The sequence below is a fragment of the Panthera onca genome, chromosome B2, assembly GCF_046562875.1.
Source record: "Panthera onca isolate mPanOnc1 chromosome B2, mPanOnc1 haplotype 2, whole genome shotgun sequence".
Lineage (NCBI taxonomy): Eukaryota > Metazoa > Chordata > Mammalia > Carnivora > Felidae > Panthera > Panthera onca.
In genome coordinates, this window is record NC_138343.1 from 128316792 (window position 1) to 128341393 (window position 24602).

At 39.1% G+C, this 24602-nt stretch overlaps 1 protein-coding gene across 12 annotated transcripts in view; it reads left to right on the forward strand.

The window, feature by feature from the left end:
- Nucleotides 1-24602, forward strand: part of AIG1 (androgen induced 1) — a 244814-nt gene that overhangs the window by 40698 nt on the left and 179514 nt on the right. For all 12 annotated transcript variants that reach the window (XM_060616814.3, XM_060616820.3, XM_060616822.3 and 9 more), the window contains exon 2: nucleotides 16493-16648. In XM_060616814.3, coding sequence (XP_060472797.1) covers nucleotides 16493-16648 — 156 coding nt within the window. The remainder of the gene's footprint in view (nucleotides 1-16492; nucleotides 16649-24602) is intronic.

Genomic DNA, 24602 nt, shown 5'->3' on the forward strand with positions numbered 1-24602 from the left:
TCAGAGCCTGGAGCCTGCTTCGGATTCTGTGTCTCCTTCTCTCTCTGCCCCTCCCCCACTTGTGCTCTGTCTCTCTCTGTCTCTCAAAAATAATTAAATGTAAAAAAAAATTTTAAGAGGGTTCATCTCATGTTAAGTATTATTACCACGATAAAAATAAAAATGAATTTAAAGAGAAATTTAGTAACAAAATCCCAAAACTTATCATTTATGGTGCCTTATGATTGATAGCATTAATAAGTAACTGAATTGTAAGATCTTATGAAGAGCTTTTTGTTTTAAAGCTTACTATTTATTGTGTGTGTGAGAGAGATAATGGGAGAAGGAGCAGAAAGAGAGGGAGAGAGAGAGAATTCCAAGCAGGCTCTGTGCTGTCAGCATGAAGCTCTATGCGGGGCTTGAACTCATGAAACCCGAGATCATGACCTGAACTGAAATCAAGAGTCGGACGCTTAACTGACTGAGCCACCCAGGCGCCCCAAAGATCCTATGAAGAGCTTTACAACAAAGAGGAATTTGAGAGACCTAAAAAACAAAACAAAACATTACCAAAGCCACTCCTATACAGAGCTTCTGGAGAATGTCCCAAAGAAAGAGTACTTTGTGGTTGTCACTTACCAACAAATTTCTAGCATGTCTGGGAAAACTATGGCTACTAGAGAGGATCCTAGCTTTTTGCCCAGGTCTGCTCAATTTAAATATCAAATATCGGGGCGCCTGGGTGGCTCAGTCGGTTAAGCATCCGACTTCAGCTCAGGTCATGATCTCACAGCTTGTGAGTTCAAGCCCCGCGTCAGGCTCTGTGCTGACTGCTCAGAGCTTGGAGCCTGTTTCAGATTCTGTGTCTCCCTCTCTCTCTGACCCTCCCCCGTTCATGCTTTGTCTCTCTCTGTCTCAAAAATAAATAAACGTTAAAAAAAATTTAAATATCAAATATCATAAACTTCGCAACACAGATCTTTAAATTAGAGGTTATGAAAGGCTAAGCAATTTGAAAGTATGTAACAATTTTCATAGGCTGCTGCCTTCTTGAGAGATGTCCATCAAACGGGCAATATTTGGGTGAATGGAGTAAAATCCATCTCCAAGTAGTGGGTAATAAACACTAGTCCAAAAGTGCGGAGGCGGCTGGTCCCGATGGCCATCAGAGCACCCTGTGGAAAGGAGTGGAGCTGAAGCCCTGGGGCTTTCTGTATTTCAAGGGGCAGGGCGAGCTTACAAAACTGTGTAAGCTAAGATGAAGAGAACTGGTATGTGTTTGCAGTGGCTCCTGAACACTTTGGGCTTAGTTATCTAAGTGACGTATCCCTCCTTTATCCATCCTTTGGAATTTGGGGCTTCTGCCTGGCCAAGGAGCCTTGGACAGAAGCATTCATCCGTACCTGCAAACCCTATTCCGTGCACTGATGGGCGTGCGTATCGAAATCACAACATAGCCAGGAAAAATAATGCCACTGAAAGAAAGATTTTTCTGATTCTACATTTGGGGAGATTTCACTCAGGATATTTTGAAGCCACGAAAGGAAAGTTGGGCTTTTGTAATGTTGATGAAATATTCTGTCCCCGGCTCAGCATCAATACTGGATTTTTAAAAAGGTAACTGAGGCAGATGTTACATATGCTCTGTGTAAGCGTCTTCACGGACAGTCTGTAAATTTGACATAATTCATTGAATACCTTTAGGTGATATTTTCAATTCAACTCTCATGTCCAGTGTCAGTTATGCTCGGAAAGATGGATAGATTAGCTCTTAATTGTCCACCAGATTCTCTAGCATTTACCAGTTTGAAACATCAACATTCCACTGCTGCATTCTGATCAAGAGAGCTATTGATTAAAGTGAACATCTTGTGTTATGTTAAGAATGAGGTATATATATTTTTCAGAGTGTCTGAGCATTTTACAACTTTATATGTGCTTTATTTTGAATGTTTGTGTACCCTCCCCCGTTCGTGGGTTGCATCCTGACTCTCAGGGTGATGGATGGTATCAGCAGGTGGGGCTTTGGGGAGGCGATTAAGTCATGAGGCTGGGTGGATGAGAGGAATCGCCCTTGTGAAAGAGGCTGCAGAGAGAGGGGAGGTTACTGTGAAAAGATGGCCATCTGGGAGTGAGATTCTCACCAGCACCTTGATCTTGGACTTCCCACCCTCCAGAACCGTGAGAAATAAATTTTTGTAGTTTCCAAGCCAAGTAGCATATGGTATTTCTATCATAGCAGCCCTAACAGACTAAGACAAAGTTACATAAAGCTTTTCCTCCAAACCTCTTCCTTTCCCTTTTCCCCGCCTCCCTCCTTTTCCTTCCAAACCCCCCTCGTTCCCCCTTCCGTCATTACCTACCGGCAATATTGCCATAAACATGTCACTGTTAGCTATTTGGAGAAATTGTGAAAACCACTTGTTAGGAGCAATTTCACTGTGGTTGTCGACTAAGACTTTATCACGGGCAAGCAGGGGAAGGCTGCTCTGTACAAGTGCGAACTCTCATGAGCCATAAGTAAGCATTTGATTTTCTACCGGTAAAACCATGTGGTAATTATTTCAAATAATATTGTTCATGGTTCTGATTTCAACAAAAAAGCCCTTCTCAGAAAAATCTTTATTCAGAACCCCTTAGAAACTTAAAAACAGTTTTTTCCTAAATTTAGTACGCCCAGAACAAGACAGTTTTCCATAAGGTTGTTTTTCTTAGCTGTCTTTAAAATTTAGTACAAATTTATACTTTCCAGTGTCTAAGAAACAGCTGATTATTTTCATTTGTTATTCTAGCGAGGAAATTATCACTCGTTTTCAAAATTAACGTACTTCATGATGCAACTATTTTCATTTGTTATTCTAGTGAGGAAATTATCACTCTTTCAAAACTAACGTACTTTATGAAGCAACATAAAATATGCATTTTCTGTGTCCTGAGTTCTTAGAGCTCTTTATTTCTTCTTGAATTTATACTTTTTAATTTCATTTGACTTCCTGATATGTGGTATTGAATTAACTTCTCTCAGGAGCAGTTTCTGGATGAATACTCTTTTTAGAAGCAATGTATATTTTTATTCACACCTGTTGGAACTTCTCCAGAGGGCTTTGGATTTTCCTGCTTTTTTCCATCTGTAACAAAAGTGATGAGACTAGCTTTATCCCCTTGTGGGGGTGTAAATCAGATTTGTTTATCAAACTGATACATACTCATCAATTTTTGTATTGTTCTATCCATGTACAGTTTTGGCTATTGATGTTTCCCTCTATTTATTACCATTTATTTTTTTTTATGTTTTTCTTTATTTTTAAAGGAGAGAGAGAGACAGAGCATGAATGGGGGAGGAGCAGAGGAGAGAGGGAGACACAGAATCAGAAAGAGGCTCCAGGCTGTAAGCTGTCAGCGCAGAGCCTGATGCGGGGCTCAAACCCACAAACTGTGAGATCATGGCCTGAGCCAAAGCCGGACGCTCAACCGACTGAGCCACCCAGGCACCCCTATTTATTAGCATTTAAACACACACTTTGTTTCTGAGAACACAAATGTGGCAAGGTCAAAAGAAAATGTGTTACTTTAATGTAATTGAAAGGAAAATGCAATTGCTTCTATTGCAAGATGCAAGACACTCAGTTACTATTCATTGTTTCATAAATGTATTTTATATTGATATACTTCATTGATAGATTTCTGAAATGTCTCTGATATTTCTTAGGATCAATTGTTTCTTTGTATTTTGACTCCAGTTTCTTTTAACTGTTGTTGGGGCGGGGTGCCATAAATTTGCAATAACATAATTGGTGCCTGAAATTCACTCCTCACACAATATATCTTGTCCTCAACTCTTCTGACTTTTGTCTCGTTCATCCTGGAGCTTGGCACCACAGCCACCCTTGGATCTCATTGTCATCAAGGACAGCTGGACCTCAAACCACAGTCTCCCATCTTTCATTTTGTTCCCTTGCACCAGACATGCGACCACCCCCACCCAGCGAAGGACTCACCCTCTCTGTCTCTCTCTTGACTTCATGTTTTTCTCTGGCCAGTCTACACCCTGGGATCTGTCTTTCATTACTCATCTCCTGATGCCCTCACTGCCCTAGTGTCTAGCTGAGCTTGCCTTGCAGACCCTCAAACCCATGAGGTCCCATTTGTATGCCCTGTAACCTGGGCACTGAGCACAATTGCAAACAGGTAACACGGCGGTGCACGACAGTGGCAATAGAGCTCTGCCGGCTCCTTTCTCACAGGAAGGTGCTCCTTCCTCAGCACCTGCTAGCCATCCTTCCACCAGTTCCAGGTCAGGCTCCCTGCCACCCTGTTTGGCTGTCTTCACCACTCTCATTAATTTGGTAATTGGCAAGTGGGTATTAATGCTACACCCCACACGTCATGCCAATCTCAAGGGATGCAATATCAAATTAAAGCCAAACCCTACCCTCATTGGCCCACCACAGAGTCAGGCATCTATAAAACAGCGACGCTATTGATGATTTCATTATACTTGAATCAGGTGGTAAAGAAACCAAGATAAGAGGTGACCTGAGCTGTTTCCTGGGAGGTGGGGAGGGAGGTCTAACTCAGCTCTGGATGGCATTTTATTATCATTGTCTTCTCCTTGTGGCTTTACTGCATGTGCATTTCTGGGCTACTATTGTGGATTTTTATTCAGTTCTTTTAGGACTTTATTTAAGTAATAACATACGTTTTCCGTCTTTTCCGGCTTACTTTTATTGTTAGATGTTATGCTTGAGCGATTCACCTATGTTGATACAGGTAAGTCTAGGTAAATTATTTTCACTGCCCTGTATTATTATTCTTTTAATACCTCTATTTATGTAAGGTTGAGTTTATGCACATTTGGGTTGTTTTCTTTTCTTTCTTTCTTTTCTTTCCTTTTTCTTTTTTTGTCACTACAAACAATTCTGAAATGAACAGGAAGATCATGACAATGATTGGGTTAAATTTCAACATATATATAAAATTTCACTTTGGCCATTCACTTCAGCCTTCTCTGTCTAACACAAGTATCAGAAATTAGTAGCAAAATAGACCACCTTGAATGTTCTACCATATTTGAAATGTTAAGATAATATATTCATTGGTTTGCCTGATTTACTCTCTATAAAAGATGACATAAAACAATTAAATGGCCCCAAGCCAGGAGATAAGACTCACATTGCCAGTCTGAATAATTAAAAGCAAATGTTCTTCCGATTCTCTTGCATTTCATTAGAATAAATGAAACAGTGTTCTCAGTGCTATTAAATATCAATGAAGTCGTGGGGAATTAAATGAGATATGTATTGTTTCTCAGCTCCCGATTCACCCTGTAATACCTGCTCTTCCATAACAGACTAAACTTTTTAAGCATTTCTCCTTCACAGTGAGGATGATGTTAATTAGCGGGTGCTGAAGAGTTATTGCAGGAGGAAGGGGCTTCGCTCACTGGTTCCAGCTGCTGCCCCATTGATCAGCCACATGGGTAGGAGGACGTCTAATATTGCTTCTCCCCAGCCACAGGCAGGGATGTGCAGGCCCTTGGTGACCATGTCCCTGCAGCCCTCCTAAGGAGGGCACCACATGCTCCAGATCTCCTGCCCCCAGTGGTTGCTTAGCTCCTTCTGTGCACCTGCTCATCAGCTCATCTGCACCTGGGAAGGCTGCTTCCTCTGTACCCAGTGACCGTGGCCAGATCTTGCCCCGGCAACCCAGAGAGCTTTTCCACCATCCAGCAGGCTGCAAACACACCTCCCGCAGTGAGGTCTGAAGCCCATCCTTGGAGAAGAGGCTTCTTCTAAGTTCTTCTTTCCTTAGATAGTATCTCTGAGGCACAGCATACCTTTTAGAGTTCTTGTTACATCTTGTAGTTACTCTCCTATGATAGCTCAAATATTCTTTATGTTAAACTTCTGCCAGTTTTTAAGAAATGAATGAATTCAATTCTAAAACCTAACATAAACTTACAGTTCCAGTTTTCACAGAGCCCGATGCAGGGCTGGATTTCATGAACCATGAGATCGTGACCTGAGCCAATATCAAGAATCCAACGTTTAACTGGCTGAGCCACCCAGGCGCCCCAAGAATAGTTCGTCTTATACACATTAGGCTCTGTACCAGTAAACTTCAAAATGATATAGTAAGCCAGTGAATAGGGTAGAACAATGGCCAAGTTGAGCAATACTGGCTGGGGAGTGAGATCTCTCAAAGCCCCTCAGAAACTTTTGTCTGGAAGATCTGTTTCTGAAGGCAGAAATCAGTATCTAGAAACAGGGATCCACCTTCATAACTACGTTAACCATTCAGTTCCCTGCCAAGTAGTTATCTACAACTGCATAGACATTGCCTTTATGTAGACTCAGTGTTAGATCAAAATCAATAGATAAATCAATATTTAAAATAGAAACTTCTAAGGACAGGGGCCATGTCTTTCTTAGGACAGGACCATGTCTTTCTAATTGGTTTAATTAACACGACTTCACCTGTGTGTATATATGTTCTAAAAATAAATCATTCATTTTATTATATACAGATTATGCACAGGTTTTGTATGATTATCTGATTCTGTATCGTCTAATCAATTAAGATCTAATTTGATCTTAATTCAGGTCAAGGTCCTTTCTAATTTAGCTTTCAAACTTATCTAGTCTTTAGTGATTATGCGTGGCACTTAAATCATCTTCTGCCGAAATGAGTTAGTGGGATAAAATACATTTTACAATGCTAGAAAATTTAATGCACTACAGAACAGATTTGTGTTAAGACACACCATTTTTAAATAATTGTTTATTGCTATTATTGTGCTTAAATCTAGATATCACGTGTTTAGCAAGTGTGGATTCCACCAAGTTAGAGGTTAGACACTAAGCACATTCTCATTTGAAGTGAGACGTACATTTGGTAGTCTGCATTTCTGCATTAGTAGTTCACTAAGTGCTTTGTACGTAGTAGTTAATCAATAAATATTTGCTAAATAAATCAATGGTGTGTTTAATTCAGGATTCAAAAGGGATTCATGCTAATATTAATAGCTTAAAAAATCTGTAAGCCTACAGAAGTTTTGCGTAGTACATGGGATCAGTGAAGCGCAATGAGAACCCCAAGGGGAATTTTCTGTCATTATTTGCAGATTAGAATAGAGTCTCTGGAAAGGTCCCTGCTGTACTTTTAACGGGTTGTCACTGGAACATGGTATGATTGTACCCATTACTTTGTGAAGCATATCCAAATGCCTTCTTCAGACGACTGTTCTCCCTGCTTCTTATATATTGAAAGCAATTATGTGATATTGTAATGCATTTTGTTGACAAGCTTTCCTTTCCGAAGCTGCTTATCTAAGTGCATTATTTCTGACTGAAAAACTTATTTTTCTTTCTTTGTGTCTGAATGGATTGCTTGCCAGTGGTGACTTATGGCCTAGTTCATCGATTTTCAGTAATGAGATAGAGCAGTATGAGGTAAATGTCTGTGTACATGGGCATGGGTTCTAAATCACATTCAGAAAACCACAGGCGTGATGATGCAGTGAGTCCGACTCCTCAAAAATGTTTGTGGTGAAGATTTCTTGAAAAACCTTGGGCTTACAGCACATCACTTAAATGGCAGATCTAGACAAATAGACTTACAGTCACCAGAGTGTGAAAGCCATGCTGGTTTGTTCAGGGCAGTAGAGGAAAACTCACCAGCCAGTGCATCTGGTGGGCAGTCTCAGTGGATGAGGGAGGCAGAGAGAGCCTGTGGGAGTTTTAAATGCATTGATTTCTCCACAGTGGAGCATCCAAACATGTAACTGAGTGCAGCCTCCGTGTAGCTGATGGACTCCCGGGGCTATAGAATTGCTACAGATATTCACATGTCTGAGGCAAGGAAAGCACTGGAAACAAATGCAAAGGAGATCCTTGCAGAATTCACTCATCTGATTTCATAGTGAGTCACAGTCTCATGGTGCTGAAATATGCTTGGCGATCCCTCTTGATCTTAATAACAAGAAGATGGAATTATAAACCATTAAAAACTAAGATATTGGGACACCTGGCTGGTTCAGTTGGTTGAGTGTCTGACTCTTGATTTTGGCTCAGGTCGTGATTTCGTGGTCATGGGATGGAGCCCCCAGCCCCAGGCTCCATGCTGGGCATGAAGCCTGCTTGAGATCTCTCTCTCTCTCTCTCTCTCTCTCTCTCTCTCCCACTCTCCCTGCCCCTGTCCCACGCACACCCCCCCTCAAAAAAAATTAAAAGTAAGATATTTGTGGAATAGAGAGGGAATCCCTTGAATGTTGTGTTTTGTAGCACTGTAATTTTATGGCCCTTATATCCTTTCCACATATCTCATATCTCCAGACAAATTCACTCTTCACTGAACACAGATATTTACAGGAATTCTTTCTTCTTTTATCTAAATCTCCCGTTGATTAGTGCTCTCATCCTCATACATGGGACTCCTCCAGACCCTCCCTTATGACACCTCTAAATCTTCCTGCCTTCTTTCCATCTGTTCTTTCTAGTTTTCTTTCATTCCATGATCCACATCACTCAGGTGTCCATTGCTACCCCTCCGAGTTCTGTTGTCTTATTTCTTCTGTAGACCAAGTCTAAATTAACCCTAACATAAGTGGAATCTTCAAACATTATTGTATTCTTTATGTTAACCTTATGAGAATATAGTACAATCAAAACGTGGTACGCGCCACATGCATGTCATTAGAAATCTTACTCCCAATGATCAAGACAGTCGTTCTGTGGTCTTTTAAAATTCATATAAACAAAGATTTGCATTTCTTACTTAAAATGCTGCTTTTCCTACTTGGGTGCATTCTTTGTTTTTGCCTGAGGTTGGCCTGTAAAAATTAGCAACTCATAGTAATGACATAACTTGATATACAGACTAAAGCTTTGGTATAATTACATATAATTGAGGACCTTGAAGATGATCTAATGAAATGAAATAAAACGTATTCTAGATAAACCATATCTACTATGTTTGGGAATAAATGGCAGAAGTATAACAAGCTTGCCCTATGCTAGAAACAGAATTGTAGTGGTTTAGTGCATTCCAGGAAAAAAAAAAAGAAAATAATATTAAGTTCATTTAATGAATACCACTCATGGGTAAGAAAAGATAAGAATAGGGGCGCCTGGGTGGCTCAGGCGGTTGAGTGGCCGACTTCGGCTCAGGTCATGATCTCACAGTCTGTGAGTTCAAGCCCCACGTCAGGCTCTGTGCTGACCGCTCAGAGCCTGGAACCTGTTTCAGATTCTGTGTCTCCCTCTTTCTCTGACTCTCCCCTGTTCATGCTCTGTCTCTCTCTGTCTCAAAAATAAATAAATGTTAAAAAAAAATTAAAAAAAAAAAAGAAGATAAGAATATGAATGGAATTGGGGTACATTTCCATACTTGTGGAAGTGAATCCTGAACCTAAAATGACTCAGTAAATAATCTATTATTTCCTGACAGGGAGAGTTGAGGGGGTGGAGAGAAGATGTAGAAGGAATTATTCAACAGTAGAGAACATTCTAGAGGAACAAATACTAGAGTGAGTTCAAAATATCCTGGGCTTTTTTTTTTTTCATTCTGATAAATCTCTATTTATATTTCTTGGAGAGATGTGGTACATTTGACCACTTCATTTCTACACGTGACACAAAATAATAAGAGCAGCCAGCCTGCTAAGAACTCAAAGCCAGATGGTGTATATGTGTGTCATGCTGAGTTGATGGTTTGGAAATGCCAGCCCTGCAGAATGGCTGGAGCCAAATAACGCTTCAAGGTAATCGTAATCCTACTTAAAATTCACTTGTGCATCTCCATACAACTTTCACATTCTTAAGTTTATTTAATGAATTTTAAGTTGCAACGGACAACGTGATATGTACAGGCAATAGAGCAAAATGTGTCTGATGTGATTTGTTGGCTGTCAGCTCCAATCAAATTCTAATAAAGTAGCAGAAATCTGAAGTGTTAGTTTAACAGTATTGTCTGACTGCTTCTTAAATGAGCAAATAACCAAAAGTCAGGCCATGCTTCTCCCTAGGGAGCGGTGAGCTGTTCTATAATCTTTAGGGATTATCTTTTAAAAATTAGTCAGTGTAAGTTGAAAACAAAACAAAACTGACAAAACCCAACAATTTCCTGTCTGTCTCCTGATGTATGGAAATGAGGAGAAAAGCATTTTGTGGTACCTCTTTTCCCTGACCTCCGCAGGCTCACTTGGGAGAAGTCTTCCATAGCAACCCAGGTGAGGCAGGGGGCATAGTGTGATCGCAAGCCGGGGAGAGCCCCTGGCAAGGTCTACAGACAGTGACAGGCTAGCAACCAGGCAGCAGTGAGGCGACTGCTGTGTTAGATGATCCCACTGGAGAAGAAGATGAATTGACTGTAGGAGGATGTAAGACTTCATAACACCACTAACTTATGAGTTTGACAAACTGTTGTTTTATTTTTACATTTATATTTGCAGAATTGCTGTTGTTTTTCTCCTGTAGAACATGAGCTTCTGTTTCTTCCCTCCTTTTTTTTTTTTTTTGCTTTTTTAAGGTTTCCCCTCACCTTTTCTTTTATATCTTCATAAAAGCATCTGTTTCCCAAGAATCATGAGTTATTTGTTATTAAAATATTATTGAACATTAATTGAGTAACTTAGCCCCATAGTAAATCAATTTTTGCTTTTTAAGATGTTATACTTTTTAAATGAATTGACCCTTTTGTCATTATGAAATGTTTCTCTTTATTTTTGGTAGCATTCTTTATCTTGAAAGCTACTTTTTTTTTAAGTGTATTTATTTATTTCGAGAGAGACATAGAGAGGGAGCGTGCATGTGAGCAGGGGAGTGGCAGAGAGAGGTAGAGAGAGAATTCCAAGCAGGCTCCATGCTGTCAGCGTGGAACCTGACTCGGGGCTCGTTGCTACAAACTGTGAGTTCATGACCTGAGCCAAAATCAAGAGTCTGACGCATAACCAACTGAACCACCCAGGTGCCCTAAAACCTACTTTTTGTATTGATATAGCTATTCCAGCTTTCTTACAATTAGAGTTTGCATCCATTTTCCTTTAACAAATCTATACATACTTATAGTGCCTTTTCTTTGTGTTTTAAATATAGTCTGTCAATCTCTGGTATTAATTGGGAGAGTTTAAACCATTTGTATTTAATGTAATTATAGGTATTATTGGGTTAAAGTCTGAGATCTTACTGTTTTTTTTTTGTCTGATCTATTCTTTGTTTCTTTTTCCTAATTTTTTACTTCTTTTGGATTACCCTAATGTACTGTTAATGTTCCATTTTATTTCTAATATGTGCTTTTTAGCTGTAATGGACAGAATTTCTAAGTTGGCCCCCAAAGATGCCCCACTCTAACCCTGAGAACCTGTGAATAAATGACATAGAACTTCTCTGATTATGATGTATGGCACAGTTGACCTTAAGAAAAGGACATTACTCATGTGGACTTAATCTTACCACATGAGCCCTTAAAGGCGAAAAGATTTTTCAGATGGACGACAGAAGAGAGAAAAAGAAGGGAAAGTCAGGGAGATCTGAAGCACAAGAAGAATCTGATATTCTGTTCCTGGACTTGAAGACTGGTGGGCAGGGGGGTGAGGGCGCGGGGTGAGAGCAGGTGCAAGGGTTGGAGAGCAGATCCAAGGAGCTGAGAGTGCCTGGCCATCAGTTAACAAGGAAGCATGAACCTCAGTCTTACAGTCAAAAGGGACTGGATTGTACCAACAACCAGAATGATCTTGAAGCTCCTTTCCTTGAGCCTCCAGATAAGAATGCTCCTTAGCCAGAACCTTGATTTTGATGGCATAGGGCCAGACTAACCCACTCGGACTTCTGACCTACAGAATGTGAACAAGTAAACTGATGTTGTTTTAAGCTGCTAAATTTGTGGTAATTTGTTACGTAGCACAGACAACTAATGCATTAGCTGAAGGTCTCCGTTTCACTGTCTTAGTGGTTCCTCTAGGGTTTACGGTAGGCATCTTTAACTTATCACCGTCTGCCACCAGATAATATGCCACTTCATATATAACTAAAAACGTAACAACCTACGCCTTCCATTTCTTCTTTCCCTTGTGCTATGTCATAATTGTATTTCTAAATATGTTTAAATCCTCACAGTTTGTTCTCATATTTCTGCTTTAACTAGTTATTTATTTTTAAAAGATTAAATAAAACAAAAAATAAATCTTTTGTATTTATCCACATATTTATAATTTTTAGCAGTTGTCATTGATTGCTTCATATAGATTTGAAGTTATATCTGGTATCACGTTTCCCATTTTGTTCACATTTCTTGTAGTGAAAGGCTATTGACGATAACTTCTCTCAGTTTCTGTTTGTCTGAAAAAGTCTTTCACCTTTGAGAGTTTTTCCTCCTTGTAGGACTTTAAGGTCCCTGTTTTCTGGCTTGTGTTGTTTTACATGAGAAACCTGTGAAATTTCTTATCTTTATTTTTCTGTATGTGATGTCTTTTCCACAGATTTTTCAGCATTTGATTACACTGTACCTTGATGTGGTTTTCTTTGTTTATACTCCATTTGTTTCATTTCTTGGATCTGCACGTTTATAGTTTTCATGAAAACTTCATGAAGTTTTGAAGAACTTCAGCCATTGTTTCTTCTAATGCTTTTTCTTTTCTTTTCTAATATTTCTTCTACATGCCTCTCTTTCCTGCTTCTTTGCAGCTCCAATACACTTATGTTAGACTGCTTAATATTTTCTCACAATTCACTGATATTCTGTTGATTTTTAAAATCTTTTTCTTTCTCAGATTCATTTTGAATGGTTTATATTGCTATGTACTCAATTTTTAAATTTTTCTTCTGCAGTGTCGAGTTTGCTATTATTTCCACCTAGTGACTTTTAAGTTTCAGGCAATGTCTTTAATTTTTAGATGTTCGGTTTGGTTCTTTTTTAATGTCTTTTTTTTTTTTTTGGCTCATTATTTCATTTAACTTCTTGAACTTATGTTCTTGTCTGCTAGTTCCAATATTTATGTCATTTCTATACCTGTTTTTTTTATGTTTATTTATTTTGAGAGAGAAAGCTTGAGCAGGGGAGGGGGAGAGACAGAAAGGGAGAGAAAGAATCCCAAGCAGGCTACTCACTGTCAGTGCAGAACCTACTGCGGGGTTTGAACACACAAACCATGAGATCATGAGCTGAGCTGAAATCAAGAGTCAGATGCTTAACCAACTGAGCCACCGAGGCATCCCATATATCTGTTTTTATCTAATTAGTTTCCTCTTGATTAAGGATTTTTTTACTTCTTGGAAAGTCCAGTGACTTTTGATTGGATGTTGATAGTGTAATGTTGGATATTGCTGAATGTCTAGATTTTGCTATATTCCTTTAAAAATTGTAGAATTTTGTTTTTGCAGGTATTTAAGATACTGTATATTGGCTTGCTTTCTTCTGTGATGATTGTTTTTAAGTACTAGTGGGTGGATATAAAGTAGCCTTTATTCCAAGGCTATTTTAACATCACTAATTAGGTAATAAACTTCTTAGGTCTCTACTGAATTCTTGTTGTAGTCAATAAGGCCTCTCTGGTCAGAACTTGAATACCTCTCCATTCTGAGTGTTCTCTAAAAATTGTTTAACCTACAGCTTGTGGCAGGTAAAATGAGAAAATGACTCTCAGTGACATTCAACATTGTATAATCTCCTTCCTTGGGTTTTTGGAAGATTCTGTGAATACAATCAATCCTGCAGTTACATTACTTTATGTGGCAAAAGGACAATTATTCAAAGTGGGCCTGACCTCATCAGGTGAGCCATTTTTTAAAAATGAGAGTTTTCTTTGGCTGATTGCAGAGGAAAAAGTTCAATATATGAAAAAGCTGATTTATATATATAGTCCAAATGTCTAGCTGTTTATGGTGGGAAGGCAGCACTGGTAGTAGTTACTTGATCATGGAATTTTAAAATTCACTTAACTCACTTAATTTGGAGATTTTAGTAAATCCTGCTATTACAAGCCAATTTTTAAAAAGAAAGGAAACTGAGTTAGAAGGAAAACAACGGAAAGAGATTCACCAGCTACAGCCCAAAAATATGAAAACCACTCTTTTATACCTTTTATTTTTAAGTTCTTTGGAAATATTTCATAATAGTGAAGTACACAGAGAATAATACAATAAACTTCTATATACCCAAATAATCAACTTAAGATATAAAATATTACTGATACAGTTGAGGTCCTTCCCCAGTCTTATCCTCCTTGGAGAGGTAGCTGAATTCCATGCTATTAATTCCATGCATTTCTTCATATTTTACTTCATATACATGCATCCTTAAAATTATCTTTGCACTTTTTTGAAATTTATTTTGATGCTGTCAAAATGTAGCATTTTTTTGGTTTCCTTTTTTTTGTTTAATGTTTTGTTGTGAGAATGAAAAATTGATATGTACTTAGAACTCCACTATATGGATATAGCACAGTTTGTTTATCCAGTCAAATTGAAACATTAAATCCAAATTTTTGAAGCAATGAATGCATAAATTAACCTTCACATGCACATGACTAGAACACACGTATGGCAGCTTCTTTAGCCAATACCCTCGATAATGAAGTCATTGGATAATAGAGAATGTACATCTTTAAATCACTAGACATTGACAAGTATTCTTCAAAGGGGTTGTTCCAGTTTGCATTCCTACCATAGGGTTTCTGATGGTTCTACATCCTTATAAACAGTAGTATTGTCAGAATTAAATTGTGAAAATTATATGGTTGAAAAATGCTATCTCATTGGGGTCTACATTTGTGTTTCCTTAGTAATTGATCATGTAGGGCCCCTTTTAATATGTCCACAGGCCAAATTGGCATGGAGATTATTATTCCCCAGCCTGGCCACTCCAATTTCTCAAAACCCCTTAGGGTCGACATAAAGATCAAACATCTCCAGCGATAAGATATGTTATGGAAAGTTTTCCTAAGTGTGAAATTATTCCCTGAGTCATTAAAATTATTTCTGGTCATCACAACATGATTCTTGCCAACATGCTCAGTTATGGCCATCTCAGCTTCTCCTCCTCTGCTTTTTCTTGTTGTAGAAAGCATAACAATAAACCTTAAGTCATTGAAGCTGAAAGGCAGGCTAAGTTATGAGAAGGAATAGAACTTTAGCTAACATTGGCAAATAATGGCAGGATTTGGTCAACTTGGAAGAACATGGTAATTGTATTATACGTGAAAATACTGCAGGGTTTTTGTTTATTTGACTAAGGTCAGCAATGGAATCTCCATTATTTGGAATTTTCAAAATGGCTTAGATAAGAATTTGAACAGAGTGATTTGACAATCCAAGTGTGTCAGCGCTATGCTAAATGGAAGCTGGTAATTTTGAGGGTCCTTCTTCCCTTTGTTTTGTGCCTCAATGAGGAACTCATCCACAGAGCTTTCACAGATCCTTTCCACTGCCAAGATGGAAATTTACCAAAAATTTTTTGCTGTTTTCTAAAGAGGTAGTGAATAAAATTGTATCTTTTGCAAATCTGTCATCAGTGAATTATTTCTGGTAGAGGACACCAGAAAACTTACCCTGAATCTACTCTTGGTGCTAAATGGGTTTGATTTTTGAGCCCAGGGAATATATTTTCTGCCCTTTCCATAATTTGAATGATCATTTGCCAAGCTATATTACAGTATGCTTCCTGCCTCCACCCACAGCTCTGGATCATCGATACTTTTGCTCCCACATTAGGAATTTCACAGATTATTGAATTGTAGTATTTCAATGTCCTCCCCTGAGATAGCCCAAGTTACACGTAGCCGATGTAAGTAATTTAATTTGTCATTTATTTGGGAATGTACAACTGAAAACTTTTTTGGGGAATATGGTATGGGTATCTATGTTTGTATTACTTTGGAAAGATTTTATTTTAGAAGAACAGAAAATCTGAGAAGGAGGTCCTGTCGTTCAGGTTTGACAACAGAAAATCATTCTGTACCAGTTTTGATTACTGCATTCAGTTGATTTCTCTGTGACTCAAGGACTAGAAGCTTTCTACCACTTCCTTTGGTGGAGAACTTTCCAAATCTAGGAGATTAGAACATTGGAAGTTTTCTTTACATTCAGACAAAAGTGTCTCATTTATTACTCAGGCTACCTTGATTCTTTTCTTTGCACTTCTTAGATGTTTGTTAAACCCTACTAGTCAATGTAATGACCCCACAGATGTGATATTTTAAAATAATAGACATGTCGCTATGATGTTTGATATTTGACACTGCTTCGTATTGGGCCTCTTTAGACATGTACGTGCATGCAGAGTTTGCATTTGTCCCAAGGTGAGCAAAAACGGAAGCAGTGTTTTTAGGATGAATTTTCTCACCTATGATAGCAAGTTGCAAATATCTTATTCTTTTTTTATTTGTAGGGCCAGCTCTGTAAATATGCTTCTGATCATCTCTTATCCTGTGTCATGTTGCAAAGTTGTAGCTTGTTTGCTGTCCTGCAGCTGGGGTCTCTTTAGATCTTATGGACTAACACCAGCTGTTGTCTCCCTCCAGGTTATCCAGGCTGTCTTTTTTGGTATTTGCGTGCTGACTGATCTTTCCAGTCTTCTGACTAGAGGAAGTGGGAACCAAGAACAAGAAAGGCAGCTCAAGAAGCTTATCTCGCTCCGGGACTGGATGTTAGCCGTACTGGCCTTTCCTGTCGGGGTTGTGAGTATGATGTACAATGCATTTAACCATAAAAGAAACTTAAAGGGTCTTATTTCAGACTTCTAAGAGAAAAAAAAGGGCTCACTTCTAAGAGAAAAAAAAAAAAGGGCTCTAGCAGGTGTCTGTATTAGTCTGCTTAGGGCTGCCATTACAAAGCACCACAGACTGGCGGGGGGGCGGGGGGAGAGGGCGGCGCTTAACCAACAGAATTTATTTTCTCACAATTCTAAAGACTAGAAGTCTGAAATCAAGGTGTTCACAGTGTTGACTTTTTTTTTTTTTCCTGAGACCTCTCTCCTTGGCTCGTACATGGCCTCCTCTCCCTGTGTCCTCACCTGTGTATCCATGTCCTAATCTCCTCTTCCTATAAGGACATCAGCCAGACCAGAGTAGAGCCCATCAATGACCTCATTTGGTCTTAATTGCCTCTCTAAAGGCCATTCCTCCAAATATAGTCACTTCTGAGGTACTAGGGGTTAGGACTTGAACATATAAATTCTAGGGAGACACAGTTCAACCCATAACAGCTTCTCTAGCAGCCCAAATTTGAAATGTATGGTCCTTGGGTCTATGACCATTCTAGTGTTTTTGAACTTGAGAGAGGAAGTCAATATTAGCTCATACTGCTTCATTCACCCAACTGTGCCATTAGCTAATATCATTTAAGTACATGCTGCTTGATGTTTGGGTCTGTTCTGGCTTCATTGATTTTCATTATTTTCAGTTAGGTGCCCTCCACTGCTTGACTTCCTTCACAGGTCTGTTAATCGTCCATTGTCTATACATAAACCATGTTTCTTTAAAAGGCCAGGGCCCCATGAGATTCTATAGATTGTAACCTGTGGAGAGGCATGAAAAGAGGGAGAAAACTCTTACAGATCGCAAATTGTGAAAATAAGGAAGAGTGTGTTACCTAATTCAAATTCAGACCTTTCATTTGACAACAACACAAGGAGATTATTATAATCTGGTCACACTCCTCTGCTCGTTCCCTCATCTTTTTCCTTTGAAAACCTAAATGGGTGCTCAGATTGAAACCATCTCACAAATCTCTCAAATTCTGTTACTTAACCCGACAGAATTAGATGCCTTACCTATTGTTTAGTATTTCCTTCTTTGGACTTGACATAGAAAATTCAAATGCTTTCTATCAGAATAGTCATCTAAGAGAAAATTTCCATTGGCACAAAGTATAAAGATTTGTACTCGGTGCATGAAAGAATTATCTGGAATATCCAAGTCTGTGAATTTTTTTGTTTCTTTTTACTGGATTGTTCCCTTGGAATTTCTCTAGGTATGTCATTACCTCTGGAAGTCTTCCTTGGCTAAGAGGAACACAGTAACACAATACAAAAGTAAATAGGAATACAGTATTAACATTTTCTCTTAGCTCTGCCTCTCTCCCTCCGTTGTGTGGTGCCCAACTGTGTTTCTGGGGCTTAAATTGTGCCTCTTGCCACTCTCATCAAAGGCACATTGCATATGCCCTTTAGACATTTTTGACATTACTTTGGCCAGAAACTTTTTTCACCTGCTTAGGACTTGAGATGTTTCTCAGCTTTCAGTGTCCTTCCTGAAGTTAGTCGCATATGCTTCATGGTTTGTGACAAGAATGGGAGACTTTGTGCTTGCTTATTTGTTTGGTTACATTTGCTGTGTTCCTCTGTTTTCACTAACTTTGTGGTTTTCTCTGTGTTTTGAAAAAGGGAAGAGAAGTAATAATACCTTAAATTTCATACCTCCTTTTAAACTGAGAAGTCATATCACATTCCGTTGCATTTGTATACACCTTCCCAGGTGGGAAGCTTCACAGAAGAATAATGAATCAGGTGAACAGCTTCACTTATTTTTTTAACTCTTATTTTTTGCTGATATTTTATAGTCCATTTTTTACATTTTTTATAATCTTCCCTGCTAATATATGAGTCACTTTCCTTTTTAGAGCCACTAGCCTTTTCTCTTAACTGAACTTTTGAAGTCCCTCTGTTATATTTCCCTCTGTCTCTCCCTCCCTTTCTCTCTCTCTCTGTGTCTCTCTGGTATTAGGAAGAGTTTTGAGCAATGTTCTCCAGAAATCTCCAGATGTTTCCCGCTGTTTCTTACTCTATCATTTGAGTTTTTGCATCCAGTTTCCTGGTTTCTCAAACTAATACACAGAAATGCATCCTGAGGAAAAAAAACAAACCAAAAAACACAAAAAGACAAACCAAACCCTGGTAACTAGCTGTTTCCCAGACTCCACTAATTTTGTAGCAAAGTCATATTTACAAAGGACATGAATTTGTCTCTTTATTTGCATTTTAATGCAAACTGGTTTTTTTTCATTAAAACAAAATTTTATGGTTTTTCACCTTTCTTTCCCCAACTTTGTTTCCCAGCTTTCCTTTCCAGTGTGCCCTTACCTTTGCTGTGGCTTCACAGGTTTTCCCTTGCCCCTTCTGTGTCTCTCCCATACCCCGTTTGCTCAGTAGGGTCTGGAATTTCAGTGTGGTTTTATCACTGAACTTTTCTCCCTTGTTAAAATGTGAACCCTCCCTGGAGCAGCGCCACTAGGAATCACTTGAAAAGGTGTCATTTTTACTCTTTCTGTGGCTTCTGGCCTGGGAGGGAGGTGCCCAGCCCAGTGGGTTCATTTCATTGGAAGGATGGGAACAGCACTAATGCCTGGAACCTGATTGACATACATGTCCTTATACCCGTAGGCATCTATAGTGTGAGAATGCTTATCATGTGTGAAAACGATTAATGATAACATTTGTAATTAAACACCTTTTGCCATATTGACTGACACAGAATCCTAAAGGGCAAAGCACCCACGCACTCACCTGTGCCTGGAGAGCCTTGGGCATGGCTCGAGCTTCTAGGCAGCAAGGTGCTCAGCCTCAGCTTAGAACCTGCATGTGGTCCCCCGAGGCCTCCAGGCTCTGGCTGCCAGGTGATTGCCAGCCTCACAGAATTCCACTCCCTCGTGGCTCCTTCGGACCCCCACCTTTTGTTTGTCAGCCAGAAGTTTGCAGAGAAAGTAAAGTTATTTTTGCTTCCCGGTGCAGGGCAGAAAGGCAAGGGGCATGATAAGGAGGCAGAGTGGCACCCTCTACTCCGATTTTCCTTAAGAGACCTCTTAGCCCCAAGCTTTTCCTGTTGCTCCCATTATCTCTCTTTCCTTCTCTCTCTCTCTCACCTCAACTGCAACTGTGGCAGCAAGAAAGACATGGGTAGGTTATCTAGGATTCGTATTGTCTCCACTAATGCTTCCTCCAATAACGAGGTTAATTGAGAGCTGACAGTAATTGCTTGATGTGGGCATGAAGCAATAAATACGATTTTTGTGACCCATGGACCTAATGCATCTACTTCATGGACTCTTTCTCTCGGATATATAAAAATAATGAAGCATTCCAATCAAAGATAGTTGGCGTAAAGTTTTGTTTGAGCATAACCTTGAAGAAATGAGGCAGTTGCTTGAGTGAGCCTAGCCTGTATCATCCTGATTTGTGCAGATTCCCATAAATGCAAAGCTGGCCTTGATTAGTAACGCTAATGGCCGGAAACCACCACCACTCCCAAAGCCTTGCAACTCATTTTGCAGGGATAACCCATGGGAGGCTCTTCTTACCATGTGCAGTTTATTTCTGAACCCTGTCACCCTTTTAAAGAAGCATTACAAATAACTCTATGACATTATGTGGTCTGGAAGCACTGAAGTTTATTAGGAGCAATCAAACCAAGAATGTCTTTTGTCTCCTGTGAGTTTGTTGACTTTCGTGCTGGCAGATACTCTTCTAGTTAAGAGGATAGGCTAAGGCTTTCAACCAACCAACCACAAACAAACAAACATACAAACAAGCAAACAAAAAGATAAAGAGGAAGAGGAGCAAGAAAATGAGTATGATGGGTATGAAATGGTTTCTCTCAAAAATTCTAAGTGTGTCTCCAACTGCTATCCAAAGCAGCCCATTTAATGGCAAAGAACCATCATACATTTCCCATTCATTCAGGTGCGTGCATCCCATTTATTTGCAGCTTCTTAGCTTCTATGGAGCATGGAATCAAATCTCACCACCTCCCCAGTACCTCTTTGTCCCTTCTGTCACTTGACAGAAGGTAGGCTGTCACTAAACTGACCTTGACTGATTGATGGGTAAAGATGAGGATGTCCCTGTCTGTATAGAGGGGGCGTGGGTCCAAGCAGGACCTAGAAATTTGGGTTGTTCTAACCAGGGATGGGCATCCAGGGTATCCCCAAGCAAACCAGCATGTGCCAAGATACGTTCTTCTAGAATTTGGGCTTTTTACCTGAGTTTAGCCTCAGTTACTTGTTCAGTAACCATTTCTGGTGTTATAAGTATATTCTTGTAAAGACTTGGTGAAGATTTTATATGTACCAACCTAGTCTAGACTCCTTTAAAACTTGTTTTTGCTTGTGATGGGGACTGTGTGGTACCTGCTCCCTTAGGAAATATGAAAAACATAATTTGAAATCTCAAATGCAAACGTAAAGAAAAAGTATCTAGCAGTTATTTTCAAAAAGTGAGTCTTTATTTATTGACATACTAGCTAACTCTGAGCCATTCTTCAGAAAAATTTTGTGAAGCATACAAATTTAGATCATCATATCCCTACAATTTAAAAAAACAGGGGCGCCTGGGTGGCTCAGTCGGTTGAGCATCCGACTTCGGCTCAGGTCATGACCTCACGGTCCGTGAGTTCGAGCCCCGCATCGGGCTCTGTGCTGACAGCTCAGAGCCTGGAGCCTGCTTCGGATTCTGTGTCTCCCTCTCTCTCTGCCCCTTCCCTGCTCATGCTCTGTCTCTCTCTGTCTCAGAAATAAAATAAAACATTAAAAAAAAAAATTAAAAAACAAAACAAAACATTATTTGCCTTTCTGATTTTCAAGTAAGAGATTGGCTTACATGGAAAGCAAACAATTAATATTAATTACTAATATTAATATCTGTTAATGTAACATATAAAGGAAGGGAATTTGATTCTATTTGAGACTGTATGAAGCCAATGCCTTTTCTTCTGTTTTGATATTAAGGGAAAAAATTTTTAAAGCGCATTATTTACTTTATTCTACAAACTCTGGATTTAATATAAAAATACACTTAATATCCGCTGATCCTCTCTTTATTAAATTTTCACACAGGTCCCTAAAACCAAACTCTTTCCTGTTTTGTTTTGTTTTTTTTTTCAAGATTTCATTGATGTTTTAAGTTTCTTCAAATGCCCTTTTCCTTTCTCCTCACCTTTGAAGTTAAAAATATAATATTTGCTAGATCATATTTTATGGTAAAACCCAGTTCATCTGGAGTTGAGGAAATCATGTGCCTTCTGCCTGCACTGAAATGAGTGTGAGTTGGGTTTCCAAAGAGGGAAGATTCACAGATGAGGATTCATTCAAGATCAATAAGCAAGATTAAGTTTTCCCTCCCCTACCAGGAGAAATACTCAGGAGACTATAATCACCTAACCTAGGTGAGTGGTCTTACCTCATGTTTTGGATTGCCTTCTCCAAAGACCAAAGACATAATGTGATTAGACAGATGTATGAGAGGGAACCAGGTTGCTTCTCAACCATCTTAGCTATATTTTTTCTCCTCAGTGGAAACCAAAGATTTTTCTGCCTAAGCGACCTATTTGATTTGTACGCATTCATGCCAACTCACAGCAGCCAGCTTTCTCAATGCTTGCAAGATAAATTTCTTCCACACAAAAAATAATCACTCTTTAACAATATTTTCTATAGGTGCCCACTTTTAATCACACTACAGTGGAAACCACACATTTATATCCAGAACATTCAAAGGACAGCAGTTCTAGTCAAGTCAATAATGATTTGTGGGTAATGGAGCTTACTAGGTAAGCAGATAGTGCTAAGAGCCAAGATAGCAGTAAGGATGGATCTTGTCCTTCAAGAGTCTCACAGCCTAGAGAAGGTGACTTTACAAGCTATATCAACAAGTAAATTAAAAGAAGGCATGGTGTGTATAAGAGTGCATGGGTCTAAGGTGCAGAAGTAGTCCAGAAGAGGAAGGGATTGATTTTAGGGAGTGGGAGGTCCTGGAAGTCTTCCCAGAAATGATGGTATCGGAGCTCTGTTTTGAAGAATGACTACAGACTTATTGGATGTATGAGTTAATGATGCTTTCAGCTGCAAGTAACGGAATACCCACGGCTCTCCACCTGGCTTACTCTTTCAATTCATTCAAGTCTCTGTTCAAATGATTACCTCTCAGAAAAGCTTCCATGAATAATCAATATAATTAGCCTTCCATTACTCTCAGTCTCTTTGCCTTGCTTTATAGTCTCCATAATGATTACCACTACCTGGCACGTTATATGTGTATCCTTTCATTTCTGTAGCATATGTCTCCTCTGACTTGGTACATACCTTATGAGGCCAGGGAGGTTGTGTGTTTGATTTACTGCTGTAACCCAACCATCAGGAGTGATGCCTAAATAATTCAGTATTTATTGAGTGAACATCCATCCATCCAGTTGTGGCTTAAGCAATAAAGATATTTAATATCTTACAAAAGTAGAAACCTGTAAGCAGGTAGTTTCGGGATGGCATTGCTCAGTGTTATCATTTGAGACTTAAGCATTTTTTATTGTTCACTTTTTTATCTCCAGAATGTTGGCTTTTTGTCCTTGGACTTGCCACCTACAGTCTCAAGAGGGTTGGCAAAGCCCCAAACATCACCTCCTTCGGAGCCATGTTCAAGGCAGGATGTGGAAGAAGCTCTTGAGGGAGCTCTCTGCATATGTTTGTCTCTTCATCAGACTAATGAATATTTCCTATAGGCCCCGTCAGCAGACCTCCCCATAGGTTTTGTTGGTTAGAACAGTCACATGGGTGGAACCAGTGGCATGGGAGGCTGGGAAAGCAGGTAGAAGAAGGGAATTCACTTACCATGAGGGCTTAAACTAATTCAGATTGATCTTTATAGGTCGGGCACATTGCTGCCCAAACAAAACCAGTAGTTTCAAGAAATACGATAAGTAACAAATATTGAGAATGACTATGAAATGTAAACTAAGTAAAAACCAACAGGATTTTAAGTAATTTGTTGTTCATCTATGTATGTTTTTATGAAAAATAGATACAGTCAAACTGATGAGACTAATCATGGACATTTTCTGTCTTAGTCAAGAAAAGCATTTTTTCCCCATTCATTCTCTGCCAGCACCATTTTTTGTACATTCTCATTAGTATTATTATAAACGACTATCAAAATCTGATATTTGAAGAAGTTGTTCTCAAAGAAAGTCCCATATGTAACACAATTGACTAAATCGTTTCTGTTCAGTTTCTGAAAGTCCATAGATATGTACGAGGTGGCCCTACATCAGACCAGCAACCCATATATGCAGAAAACCAGGTTCAATGAGTAAAATCTTCCTTTAATAGTCCCGTAGAAATTGTAGAGAATGATCATGCACTGGGTGTCATTTCACCAAGTTCCCACTCTTTCTGGGCCAAAGGGCCACAAAAGTATCTCAGGAAATGAAAATACCTTTTTTCCATATGTATATCCATAAGTAAAAAATATATTGGAAGTATATGATTGAGAAAAGGTAGAATTGATCTCTGGTAACATTAATAATGTGATGCATATAAAATAGGCATACAATTCCTATTCTCAAAAATAAGACCCCCCTGCAAATCAGACTCTTTGTAGGCCCTTGTTTCGAGAACCAGGAACAAGTTTCAATATTAGATGCTGATTTAAAAAGAAAAGGAGAAAGGGACACCATTCATTTTTCTTCTTCCTTCTCTACATATCATTCTTCCTCCTGATCTCTTTCTGTCTTACCTTTCTCCCTCATCCCTCTACCCCAAACCCATCTCCCTCTTTGTAGAAAAAGAAACAAAGATTTGCTGTGTGGGTGTTCTGAAATTACTACAGTCCCTGTGGGCGTTTTGAGGTAACTCTTACCTGTTTTAGCT